The 13782-nt window shown below is 47.6% G+C and overlaps 1 protein-coding gene across 2 annotated transcripts in view; it reads left to right on the top strand.

Annotated features, from left to right (window-relative positions):
* LOC124862413 (serine/threonine-protein kinase TAO2-like) overlaps positions 1-9729 on the top strand; it is a 33388-nt gene extending 23659 nt beyond the window's left edge. For both annotated transcript variants that reach the window (XM_047356309.1, XM_047356310.1), the window contains exons 12-20: positions 3257-3466; positions 3593-3721; positions 4637-4873; positions 4960-5088; positions 5179-5382; positions 5470-5709; positions 5829-6050; positions 6139-6321; positions 6432-9729. In XM_047356309.1, coding sequence (XP_047212265.1) covers positions 3257-3466; positions 3593-3721; positions 4637-4873; positions 4960-5088; positions 5179-5382; positions 5470-5709; positions 5829-6050; positions 6139-6321; positions 6432-7340 — 2463 coding nt within the window. In that variant the 3' untranslated portion in view covers positions 7341-9729. The remainder of the gene's footprint in view (positions 1-3256; positions 3467-3592; positions 3722-4636; positions 4874-4959; positions 5089-5178; positions 5383-5469; positions 5710-5828; positions 6051-6138; positions 6322-6431) is intronic.
* The last annotated feature ends 4053 nt before the right edge of the window (positions 9730-13782 follow it).

Raw genomic sequence — 13782 nt, 5'->3', positions numbered from 1 at the left:
TGTTGCCGTTGAAGAAGACTCCATTAACCCAGGCTGCGGTTTATTAATTTAAAAACATAAAATAATCATTTCAGATATAAATATGACGTTTTCATTTTGATTATTATAAAGTCCATTCATAAACAGTAATTCTTATACAATGACATTTTAAGTTCAGAACACCTTTTTGTTGGACAGAGGCATGGGGGGTGGACTGGCTTCCAGGACCACCAGTGGGTTCGTGGGTTCAGGACGTAGAGCTGCTGTCGCGCTCGGCCCCGTAGGCACGCAGGACGCTCAGCTGAGTGGAGCTCACCCCCCACCCATATGAAAGATTCTTTAGGTTGAAGAGGGCTGGGTTTCATTGAGGTGGACGGATCTAACGTGTTTGGGCTGGAAACTGTCAGATCTGGCAACCCTGGCTGCAGCCATGGCCACAGACGGTGGTGTTGGTGTCTGCTAAAGACCTCAGCCATAATTCAGATGAAGTCATGTGATTGTCTGAAATTAAAGGTAATATCTCAGAAACCAGAGCAGCACTAAGTGCTCAGCTGATCGGCCTGAATGTTTCATGAGGGTGGGGGGTCAGCTTCATTCGGCCAGCACACCACGATGCCTCCTCTATCTCCCCTCCCTCCAGTCAGAAGATCAGCTCAGCTCGCGGCTGCAGAGTGGACCTGGAAACATGAAGGAGCGCCACAGAACCGGCTCACCGTGAGCAGCAACAAATTAAAACATTTCTGACTTGGACTAGATGAACTCAAGCCAGCGGGGTGGAAAGTAACGAATTACATTTAGTTGCGTTACTTTAATTAAGTACGATCTGTCTGTAATTTACACTTTTTAAAGTAGTTTAGAAAAGCTCAACTTTTTACTCAGTTATATTTTAAGTCCCGTCTATTACTGAGTACCAATAAAAATGAGATTAGTAAGATTAGGGTTTGTAATCAGATCCCAGCATGGAGGCAGTTCATCATATAAGTGGACAGTATCTGGTTTATGTTCAACACTGTGACCATGGAAACACGCTAAATTAGATTTTTACAATGAATGTCAATAATATCAGTGTTTTCTGCTACTTGTGGTTAGAATTACTGACTAAAGCTGAAAACAGGATCAGGAACTTAGTTTGGAGTCACGTATTAAAAACTATTATGATGTTGGACAAAGGATGGAATGGAAATCAGAACCGCCTGGTTCTGGACAAGAGCAGAACCATAGAGAAGCTTCATAGATGTAGTGAAGGATGCTGAGATGGAGGAGATGATCAGCTGCAGAGAATCCAAAACCCAACAGCTGACAGAAGAAAATGATGTTTACTATAACACCTCCTAAATATTCATAATATCAGATGTTGACATGTTTTATTTTTGTGCTGCGGTTTTATTTATAAATGTTATAAATGTTTTAGACCGATATCTCCACTTTTCCTTCATGAAATGCATGAGGGGAACTTTCTTCTGCTTCTAGAAGTAACTTTTACTTCAAGTAACATTTCAATGAGGTACTTTTTTACACTGGTTACTTTACTGGTGTAAAAAGTAAAAGTTTATCCAAGTAACTGTACTTTTGTTGAGGACATTATTTTGTCCTAAAGATGCTGCAAAGTGAGAAGATCAAAGATGGTGGAGCAGAAAGAGGTTACTCATAGTGATCAGTGTAGATGTTCCGATACAGCAGCTTTCTGATCTTCTTCCAGTTAGAAATTATTTCGTTAAAAGTCAAGAAACTTTGTGGCTTGGTTATCGTTTATCTTATAGACTAAATATGTACACATTTATTATCATTTTGGCCAGCGGAGGATAAAATCATCCCGTTGGCTCTTTAACTGTGTCCGTATATATACTTATAGGCCTTTATGTTTCATTAAAACTTCACCCTGCAGCTGAAGGTGGGCCAGTTGGTCAGGAACTCTTCCCAGTCCGTCCCTGGACAGAGGGATGTCTGAGTTCCTTCTTGGAGCTTCTGGCTCTGCAACTTAACCTCAGATAAGCAGAAGAAATCTGATGAATGGATTTTTGGAACTCTTCAGAGATCAGAGAAGTTGCTCAGAGATGCTTGGAGATAAATCTAGAAGCTCTGCAGTGAAGAACGCACTCATGGGTTCAGTTCAGCAACAGGATTCATTTCAGATCTGATGGTTTCAGTCACCTAGGGCGCCATCTGCTGGAAGGGTGCCGCTGCTTCCCAAAATAATGTCAAAAATAAACCAAACAAATATGAAGGTGAAATAAATAAGTGATGATGTGCAGCTCTGACCGGCGTGTGTTGACCACATGCTACATTTCAAAGAAAAACTCCTCGTTCTGATGGACCTTCCACCAGCATCAATCAGTTCTGTACTGTAAACTGGACCTCCTGACCCATGAACCACAATCAGCTGATCCAAACGGAGTAGGTGAAGCAATGGTGAGATGATTTGACTGTTGGTTTTTCTGTTCAGAGTGAACACCAAGCTCTAACCTTCAGTTGAGCTCCATAACGTTAGCAGGCAGGTTCTCCTGCTGAACATCTGGAGGCTTTGAATCAGAGTGTTTTCCACTGGAACCAGCTGTGAGCTGATGTTAGAACATCTTCATGTGAGCTCACCTGCTGGATGGTTGTTGGACTGTATTTGCTCTGTGAAGGTCCAAATGAAATGTCCTTTTGCTCCATGTCGGGCCGGGCCCATTATGGTTTATAGTTTGCATCTTGAAAGCTGTCTGGAGACACATCTGTCCACATGTCTAGGGCACCAAAAAAGCCAGGAGCTGGAAACATCTAGACCGGTAGAAACATTTTCACAGCTTTCCAGGAAGATGATGGCAAACGTTCAGGTTAGGGCTGCAGACAGTTCCATGTTTCAGATGTTAGTCGGCCAGCTGTAGCGTGTGATGGTGGACCTCTGAGTTATCTGTGGGACCACAGCCTGAAGGTCGACGGTTTGAGAATGAGACCTTAGGCCAGGTGTTATCTTCTGACCTGTCAGGAGGAACCATCCTGAACTTTCTTTTTTCTTTTAGCTCTTCAGGTTCTTCGGGTTTCCTAAAGGTCTTCCAGAGTTGTTCTTTAGAGCTCAGCTGCTTCTTGGTTCAGTTTGTGTAGCTGTGAATCATTTGGACATGAATGGAACTGAGTGTAGATGTATGTAGATATGATAATGAAGACCCTTCTCACTGTGACATGAAGCTGCTCTGCTTTTAGATGCCGCAGGAACCGAGGAACCTGGAAATGAAGCTTGATCTGTGAAGGAAATAAAAACCTTCTGAGATCATTAAACATGATGTGTGTTTGTCAGGAGGTGGAGCAGTACCTGCTGCAGACCGGTACCGTTAACAGCATGGAGAGCTCCCAGTCCGTACCCAGTATGTCCATCTCGGCCAGTTCCCAGAGCAGCTCGGTCAACAGCCTGGCCGACGGTTCTGATGACAGCAGCAGTGAGATGGCCATCATGCAGGAGGGGGAGAACACGGTGACGTCCAACAGCTCCATCATCCACCGCCCCACAGTAAGCTGGAGCACCAGTTCACTAAGAGTCCTGGTCCCAGTTCTGTATAGGGACCCGGTCAGAACCAACCCTGGGCTCAGTTCTGTGTGGGATCTGTGACAATCTAACCTTCTCCATCCTCTGCAGGGTCAGGACAACATCTACGACGATCCGTATCAGCCAGAGATGGATCAGCCCCAGGCCCCCTCCGCCGGGCGCCGTCGAGCCTTCTACCGTAACCGGGACCACTTCGCCACCATCCGCACCGCCTCTTTGGTAAGTTCTAGCAGAACGGAGCACAGCTGAGGTCAAAGGTTCTGTTCCTGATGATGTTGGTTCTGGAGTGAAGGATCAGAAACAGGTGCAGTGATTCTGCTGCCGTTTCCTGATGACCTGCTCTGATTGAATCAGGGTCCACTCGGACTCGTCTGTCCGAGTGGACCCGTTTAAGATTCTAGGATTAAACCACAACCAATCCAGACTGGTCCCCAAAGAGAAGTGGGCCAGGTTTGGTTCTGTAACACGTCAATATGAAGGCGTACTGGAGTGGGCCGAGCTTCCCCTGTTTCTCTGTGGTCTTCGGGGTCTGGACCCGTTTAAATCCAAACCTGCTGTGATGGGATTTTTGTTTTGTTCTGAATTATTTGGACCATTTAGTTGGTTTTGTTTATTTTGTCTTTGTGATGCATGCTGGGATTTTATCTGAACAGTTCTGTAGAAATAAACTAAGATCAGGATCAAGAACCGGTCCTGTGGTTTTCTAACCGGGTCGGGTTTAGATGCCAAATATATATATTTTTAAGGCTTAAATAAATTGGAGCTCAAAGACGGGACATTCCGGGTCAGACTTGACTGATCCGAGTTACACAGGACCAGGTCCATGTCGGTCCAGGTGACAGAACGCTGTGGAATGGACCTTTACCAGATCTATGGAGAATATTAAGAAGGTCCGACATGTTGGAGAAGCTGCTGGAACAATCCAGAACTATGGTTCTGCAGCCCGGTTTGTATATGAATGAGGAACATACGTTGTTGTTTCCAGTTCAGTAAAAAGCTGCTGAACCTTGTCTTGGATCTCGGTACCGTGGATTCTGATGGGATGATTGAAGCAAGAAGTTCTATTTCCATCGTACGGTGACGAGTTGTTCTGTCGGGTTTCTTCCTCTGAATCAACCTGCTGACCTCTTCTAGGTGACCCGTCAGATCCAGGAACACGAGCAGGGCTCGGCGCTCCGGGATCAGATGTCCGGCTACAAACGGATGAGGCAGCTGCACCAGAAACAGCTAATGGGCCTGGAGAACAAGCTGAAGGCAGAGATGGACGAGCATCAGCTGAAGCTGGACAAGGAGCTGGAGAGCCAGAGGACCAACTTCTCTGCAGAGTTGGACAAGCTGGCCCGGAAGAACCAGGCCATCCTGGAGAAAGAGGTCATCATTCAGCTCCACACCAGCCACCTTTCTGTTTCTGGGTTCATGCTGTTGTATGAGATGTTTCTTCTCTATGTGTTCCGCAGATTAAAGCAGCTCTGGCAGAGGAGAAGAAGTTCCAGCAACAGATCCTGGGCCAGCAGAAGAAGGAGCTCAACTGTTTACTGGACTCCCAGAAGCGTCAGTATCGTCACCGCAAGGAGCTGCTTAAAGAGGTACGGGCTGACACGGATCTGGAGCACAGTTCTCTCATCGTTGTTCTGAACCAGCATCTGAGATGTTCCTCCTTCCTATGCTTGGAACAGGAACTCAGCGAGAACCAGTCGACCCCCAAGAGAGAGAAGCAGGAGTGGTTGATCCATCAGAAGGAGTGCATGCAGCAGATGATGGCGGAGGAGGAGGCCAACCTGCTGCGGAGGCAGAGGCAGTACTACGACCTGCAGTGTCGTCAGTACAAGAGGAAGATGCTGCTGGCCCGACACAACCTGGAGCAGGACCTGCTCCGAGAGGTACCGGCTCCTTCCCAAACGGATCCCAAAACATTCCCCGTTGTCCAAAACCTCAACGGTAACCTTCTTGTTGTCTCTGTCTGTCAGGAGCTGAACAAGAAGCAGATCCAGAAGGACCTGGAATGTGCCATGCTGCTCCGACACCACGAGTCCACCCAGGAGCTGGAGTTCCGGCAGCTCAGCACGGTCCAGAGAACTCGAGCCGAGCTGATCCGGACACAGCACCAGACTGAGCTCACCAACCAGATGGAGTACAACAAGCGGCGTGAAGAAGAGCTCCGACAGAAACACACCGTGGAGGTCCGGCAGCAGCCCAAGAGCCTCAAGGTATCCTGGAAAAGTTGTCTGGTTTCTCATTCAGCTGTGAGGGAATGAATCCAAATTCTCCTCAACTTCATCCCATCTGATGAAGGTAGGAGACAATAATGTCTGTCTGGTTGTTTCAGTCCAAAGAGGGGCAGATAAAAAGGCAGTTCCAGGAGACCTGCAAGATCCAGACTCGGCAGTACAAAGCTCTGAGGAACCACCTGCTGGAGACCACTCCCAAGTCTGAACACAAAGTGGTGCTGAAACGGCTCAAAGACGAGCAGACCAGGAAGCTGGCCATCCTGGCCGAGCAGTACGACCACTCCGTCAACGACATGCTGTCCACGCAGGCTGTGAGCAAGGCAAGGACCCACTGGGATACAGTCAGAATACTGCCAGCCTTTCCCAGTAAGCCCAGTAAAAATCTTGATGACATGTTTGTTCCTGCAGCTCCGGCTGGATGAGACGCAGGAGGCGGAACACCAGGGGCTCCGGATGCAGCTGCAGCAGGAGCTGGAGCTGCTCAACGCCTACCAGAGCAAGATCAAGATCCACACGGACAGCCAGCACGAGCGGGAGGTGAAGGAGCTGGAGCAGAGGGTGTCGATCCGCCGAGCGCTGCTGGAGCAGAGGGTACGGCCCGATACCGTCCCTTCAACCCGACCCAGCTGAAACTGGGAAGAACGCGGTTTCAGGTACAGATCCCAGTTGATCACTAACGCTGCATGTTTTGTCTCCATCAGATCGAGGAAGAGATGATTTCTCTGCAAAACGAGCGCTCCGAGCGCATCCGGACCCTGTTGGAGCGTCAGGCCCATGAGATCGAGGCCTTCGACTCGGAGAGCATGCGACTGGGCTTCAGCAACATGGCGCTGACCGGAATCTCAGCCGAAGCCTTCAACCAGGGCTACCCGACACCCAGCCCGTCCTCGGGCTCCGGCGGCTGGCCTTCCCGTCCCGTCCCGCGCTCAGGCAGCCACTGGAGCCACAGCGTGCAGAACTCGCTGGCCACCCCGTCCTGGCGCAGTCAGAACCACGGTGGTAGCTTCAGTCGGACCGAGTCGATGGCCTCGGCCCACGGCCTCATCAGGGACAGCGAGCTAAGTAAGAGCGGCCGTGGCCACGCCCCCTCCTCGTCTTCATCCCACCACCATCATCATCATCATCATCATCAACAGCAGCAGCAGCTTTACCAGCACCACCAGAGCACGCCGCAGCTGTACCGTGACGACCGAGACACCAGGGAGCGCGAGCGGGCCCGGGAGTGGCCTGGAGGAGCAGGAGGAGGAGGAGGAGGAGGAGGAGGAGGAGGAGGTCACTACTCCCATCATTCCCGAGGCCTCCAGCAGCTCTCCTACCATTCCTCTTCCCAGTCCCTGGCCGTCCTGCCTCCTGCACCGCCTCCTCCCATCTCCTTCTCCTGCTCCTCTCCTGCATCCTCTGCATCCTCCTCCTCATCCTCACAAGGCGGATACGGGGTCGGGGGCCTGAGCGTCAGGGGCCCTGGCATGGCCCTCAGGAACAGCCCCCAGCCACTGAGGAGGACAGCCTCTGGAGGCCCGGCGGGGAGCGGCGGGAGCGACGGTGGGCTCAGCAGGAGCACATCTGTCACCTCCCACATCTCCAACGGATCAAACCTCTCCTTCTCCTGAAACCATCCCAGTTCTCCTCTTATCTGATCGTCAAGCTTCATCCTGCTTCTCCGATGAAAACTAACCAGGGGACCATCAAAGAGCTGTGAGGAACACCATGGAGCTCCAAGCTACTCTGAAGAAGACTATGGAGTTCTGAGAAGCACCATGGGACTTAAAGACGGTCCACAGAATACCATGGAGCTCTGAGGAACACCATAGAGCTCCAAGGTGTGCTGAGGAACACCAGTGACCTCTGAGCTGCTCCAAGGAATAACCCAGTTCTTTCAGAGTGGTCCAAGGAGGTCCAAACTGATGCGAGAAAATACCCCTGAACTGTGAGGAACACCACAGAGATCCAACCTGCTCTAAAGAAGACAATAAGCTCCTTGCCACCACGAAAACCCACAGGGCTCTGAGGAACACCACAGAGATCTAACAGCTCTTCACGTGGAGCTCTGAGAAGCATCATGGAGATCCTAGCTGCTCTGAGATGGTCCAGGCTGCTTGAGCCAACACCAGAGGCAGGATGACGACTACCTCTCAGGGAGGGGAGACCTTCTTCAACTCGACCTCAATTAATCGGATGGAAAAGCGTAGATGACCTTTCATCAGAACCAAAGGACAGATTCGGTCCTTTGAGTCTCTTCGGAGCAAAATCCCAGAGGTGCACAGAAGTCGTGGCATCATCAGGAACCTGAACGAGTCGTGTTGCAGAACCAACAAGTGGATCAGTGGCGTCTCCTCCATGGAGGTTCCCAATTAATCCACCTGTTGGTTCTGACCCGTTGAATTGCACAGAGATGAAGGTTGGACTTGGTTTGAGCTTCAGGTTTCAGTTTGTGTTGGACTGAGCATCAGATGTGGAGCTTCCACTTTAAAACCTTTGTAAATACAAGCAATGTTTCCTGCCTCCAGCAGGGGGCAGCCGTGTCTTTACAACACTGCCGTCTTTAGTTTGGGTTGACCCAGAACAATCCTGCTCAGATCGGTCATCCAGTTCCAGTCTGCAGATTTCCTCGTTTCTGGTCTTCAGTCAGAACATTTTTAATGATCCCTATGGAAGCAGCTGCAGCTTTTAGGCTCTTGGAGAAATGTTCTCCTTCCAGCAACCTTCAGATGTTCACAGAGTCCCAGCAGCTGGACTTTGTTTTATTCCCAGGATTGTAGAAAGTCTGACGGAAACGGATCAGATGCAAAAACATAAAATAGGACATTGGCGCCACCTGCTGTTTCTGTGATGAAAGTTTCGTAGTAGCAGTGGAACCGACAGCTGCAGTTATTTCTGCAGACGACCCAGCTCCACTACATGCTGGTTTTTACACTAATGGTCCTGACACTCATTTCTAATTGCTCCAGTCATTGAGAATTGGGCCTCTTTTACACCACTTTTTAAATCTCACATTAAGGTTTCCACTTTTTGTCCAGATTAGCAGATCAGTCCGTTTTCTTTTGCTTCAGATCAGCTGCAGTTATTCTGCTGAGATTCTGTCTTTAACTGACAGAAAACACAGATCTTAGCTCCTCTCAGTGCAGTTCAGCAAGGAAAATGTATCCTCTGGATTAAATCACCACCATTCAGGCCAGATTAACCCGTTTAAACCAGAGTTTTGTTGATCTAACTCATTCAGAACCAGTTTCAGAACTCACTGCTGTAAACACTAATATGAAGCTGTTTCAGGGCAGCATGTTTCCAGCCTTTCTCCGTAACATCTGACTGAGGAACCAACAAACAAGAAAATCCTGCAGAACTGTCCTCCAATCAGATGCTGTGTGTGTGTGTGTGTGTGTGTGTGTGTGTGTGTGTGGTGGGGGGGGGGTTCGACGCAGCACCGCCAGCTCAGCGGAACGAACACGTTTGTCTGCATCTGTAGATGAGATGTTCGTATGTTACAGACTCAGTGCATGGAAACGGTGTACAGATAATAAACGTGCACACTACCTATTTATAGAGCTGTGACACCTGTGCAGGTGTGGCAGGTGTCACTGTCCAACACTTTGACCTGCGTTCTACTTAGCGTTGTACATAGAAGCACTAACTTTAAGACTGTGTTAGAGTAATAATGATTATTTTGTCACGTGACTTAAGCCAATTTGTACTAGATGCAGACAAACTGAGGCCATCCTTATTACTACTGCTGCAGGTGGAATATTTATGTTAAGATGTTATTGCCTATTTTGACCACTAGGTGGAAAATGAGCGCAATGTTACTGTGATAGAGCTATAAGAATTTAAATGTTTTTCAAGAGGACTACCTTTCCCAGCATTCCCTGTGAGGTCTCAGGGCGGGGTCTCCAGCTGTGGGCGGGGCTGCGATGATCTACTTTTACTTGTTGGTTTTGAGCCAGTATTAAAGCGTGGGGCGTCCCCAGGAAAACCCAGTTACACGCAGACTTTTAGATGATTTCACTACATGTGTGCCATGTTTTTATTGCTTTTCACTTTCCCGGTCTAGTCCAAGTCCGTCCCTAAAACACGGAGCCCAAAGAGATTAATAGAGAGCATAAAACTTAAAATGGTCTTGTGAGTGAACTGTGAAGAGAAACTAAGTTCACGTTGGCAAAAAAAAAAATTCATATATAGTATAAAAAATATCAAATGAAAATCTGAAATAAACTAAATAAAAAAAATGTTTTCAGAAATTTGTCAGAAAAAAATCTAGCTTAAATTTTTTCCAACATCTAGAAAGACAGAAATGTTTAAGTTCAGTTGGTAAAAATAAACAAAACAAAACAAATGAGCTCAAATTAATATTTATCAGAAGAAATAATTTAAAGATAATTTAAAGGCCTCGAATTAAAACTGGAAAACTAACATTTTTCTATTTTTTAATTGAAGCAAATGAAATTTTAATTCAAATTTCCCAAAAAATCCAAATATTTTTCCCATTAAGTGAATATTTATGTAAATAAACTCAAAATGCTTGTAAAACATTTAGGATTTGATTCTGATTTTAAGTTATTGAAACACATGATGGGAACATTGGAAAAATGAAAAACATACATATGAAGTTATATGCGTAATAGTTTAAAATGAAATGAACCATAATTGTAGAGCAGTTAGCATTAATAAGCAGAGTAGATGTTCTCCTCATGATGTTCATGGTTTAATCTCCTGTAAATGTTGCTGTTGTCTCATGTGTGGAACACGGTTTGTTCATTGGATTATTTCCGCTCCGTGTTTTCCAACAAACACTTCCTGGTTGGAGTTTTTTGCACAGTCTGAATGGTAGAAAATCAACAGCTCCCTGCAGGGAGCTTGCTGCCACCGGGTCCACGCCGTCTCTAGTTGTCATGTCTACCTCATTTGCACTGATAGAAGAAGAATGTCCGAGTGGACTTTAGAGGAAAAATAAGTTTTTCCAGGCTTTTTCTTTGTTTTCATTTGTGTGCAAATGCGGATGGATGAGAGCGGATGGATGAGAGCTGATGGGTGAGAGCAGATGGGTGAGAGCGGATGAGAGCGGATGGATGAGAGCGGTTGGATGAGAGAGGAGATGGATGTGAGCGGATGGATTGTGAGCGGATGGATGAGAGCGGATGGATGAGAGCGGATGGGTGAGAGCGGATGGATGTGAGCGGATGGATGAGAGCGGATGGATGAGACGGATGGGTGAGAGCGGATGGATGTGAGCGGATGGATGAGAGCGGATGGATGTGAGCGGATGGATGAGAGCTGAGGATGAGAGCGTTGGATGAGAGAGGAGATGGATGTGAGCGGATGGATGAGAGCGGATGGATGTGAGCGGATGGATGTGAGCGGATGGATGTGAGCGGATGGATGAGAGCGGATGGGTGAGAGCGGATGGATGAGAGCGGAGATGGATGAGAGCGGATGGATGAGAGCGGTTGGATGAGAGAGGAGATGGATGTGAGCGGATGGATGTGAGCGGATGGATGAGAGCTGATGGATGAGAGCGGAGATGGATGAGAGCTGATGGATGAGAGCGGAGATGGATGAGAGCGGATGGATGAGAGCGGTTGGATGAGAGAGGAGATGGATGAGAGCGGATGGATGAGAGCGGATGGATGAGAGCGGAGATTGGATGAGAGCGGATGGATGAGAGCGTTTGGATGAGAGAGGAGATTGGATGTGAGCGGATGGATGAGACGCGGATGATGAGAGCGGATGGATGAGAGCGGATGGATGAGAGCGGTTGGATGAGAGCGGATGGATGAGAGCGGAGATGGATGAGAGCGGATGGATGAGAGCGGTTGGATGAGAGAGGAGATGGATGTGAGCGGATGGATGAGAGCGGATGGATGAGAGCGGAGATGGATGAGAGCGGTTGGATGAGAGCGGATGGATGAGAGCGGAGATGGATGAGAGCGGAGATGGATGAGAGCGGGATGGATGAGAGCGGAGATGGATGAGAGCGGAGATGGTGAGAGCGGAGTGGGGGAGAGCGGATGGATGAGAGCGGAGATGGATGAGAGCGGAGATGGATGAGAGCGGATGGATGAGAGCGGAGATGGATGAGAGCGGAGATGGATGAGAGCGGAGAGGATGATGAGCGGATGGCATAGAGCGGAGATGGATGAGAGCGGAGATGGATGAGAGCGGATGGATGAGAGCGGAGATGGATGAGAGCGGAGATGGATGAGAGCGGATGGATGAGAGCGGAGATGGATGAGAGCGGAGATGGATGAGAGCGGAGATGGATGAGAGCTGATGGATGAGAGCGGATGGATGAGAGCGAGATGGATGAGAGCGGAGATGGATGAGAGCGGATGGATGAGAGCGGAGATGATGAGAGCGGAGATGGATGAGAGCGGAGATGATGAATGAGCTGATGATGAGAGCTGATGGATGAGAGCGGAGAGGGATGAAAGCGGAGATGGATGAGAGCTGATGGATGAGAGCGGATGGATGAGAGCGGAGATGGATGAGAGGCGGATGGATGAGAGCGGATGGATGAGAGCGGATGGATGAGAGCGGAGATGGATGAGAGCAGATGGATGAGAGCGGAGATGGATGAGAGCGGAGATGGATGAGAGCTGATGGATGAGAGCGGAGATGGATGAGAGCGGAGATGGATGAGAGCTGATGGATGAGAGCGGATGGATGAGAGCGGAGATGGATGAGAGCGGATGGATGAGAGCGGATGGATGAGAGCGGAGATGGATGAGAGCGGATGGATGAGAGCGGAGATGGATGAGAGCGGATGGATGAGAGCGGAGATGGATGAGAGCGGAGATGGATGAGAGCGGATGGATGAGAGCAGGAGGGGACAAACGGACATTTCTCTGCAGGACGTGTTGGACATAAAGAGAAGATCCTGCGTTTGTTTTTCAGGAAAGTTGGATCGGAATCAGCTGGCCTTCCATGGATGAACTGGACTTCTTCATTTTGCCAACGTTCTTGATGATCATTCCTGAGAAGGGAGAGCTGGTTGGAAGCTGCTCCGGGAAAAAGATTTCTGCTTTTATTTCCACAGATTTTTCTCTTTTCTCTCCTGAAGATTTAAAACTACATCAGATCAGCTCAAGTGAAACAAAAAACTACATTCTCAAATCAAACGTTTTCATCTGAATTTACACTAATTATTAATTTTCACAATAAGAGGTCAGCCATCTCTGAGTCGCAAATCACTTTTTAATTTGGTTAGTTTTTAGTTATTGTTCTGATATGAAAACATCAGCAGCATTTTAACAAACTGAAATGTTTAGATTCAAGATAAGATTTCATTCATTTAGCTGAAAATCTGTTCCCAAATTTACTGAAAAGTGCTTTTAAAAGCCCAGATGTTGGTTTAAAGAACTGTTAAGAGTTCTGATCCGTTTATTTCTATCATTCCAGTAAGTTTCCTTCATGATTGCGGAGCTTTCGCTCAAACTCTTCCCATTCAGGGACTGTCTGACTTCCAGAAGGTGTTCATTGCATGTTATTATTGTTAAACAACAGAAAGATCTCCCATAATTCCTAGAACCATGTTTCCCGGTGCCGAGATGTGAAAAACACAATCATCCTTCCCAGCTGCTGTGATGTTGGTGGCCAGAATGAGGATGAGGAGGGTGATGATGGATGTCAGAAATGTTCATGTTTGGTGCAAACTGCTTTGAGGAACATTGGAGGACGAGCTGTACAGAAACATAAAGTACATTTTGAGAAATAAAAGGACAAAAAGCAAACGGTGGTTTTATTTGGATGTCATTCATACACAGAAATTAAGTGTGAGGATTAATACATTAATGGCAATAAAATGCACATTTAAAACAAAGCTGCTTTACTGCTGACCTCTAACCTTCTTAATGGTTATCCATCTTTTCTGCATCAAGCTTTAGAAAACTCATTTCCTGTCCAAGTGATAAACTGTTATCAGCAGAGCGAGAGGCAGCATGTAAATATAAGTGGCCAAAGAATAGAGCCCTGAGGAACCCCACATGGGATCTATGTTCATACCATACAAACTTTATTTGTAAAGCACTTTAAAACAAAACAAAGTTCACAAAGTGCAGTACA

This window comes from Girardinichthys multiradiatus, chromosome X, assembly GCF_021462225.1.
Source record: "Girardinichthys multiradiatus isolate DD_20200921_A chromosome X, DD_fGirMul_XY1, whole genome shotgun sequence".
In the NCBI taxonomy this organism is placed as follows: Eukaryota; Metazoa; Chordata; class Actinopteri; order Cyprinodontiformes; family Goodeidae; genus Girardinichthys; species Girardinichthys multiradiatus.
The sequence above is the reverse complement of the archived record's forward strand: the minus strand, read 5'-3'. Positions and strand labels throughout refer to the sequence as shown.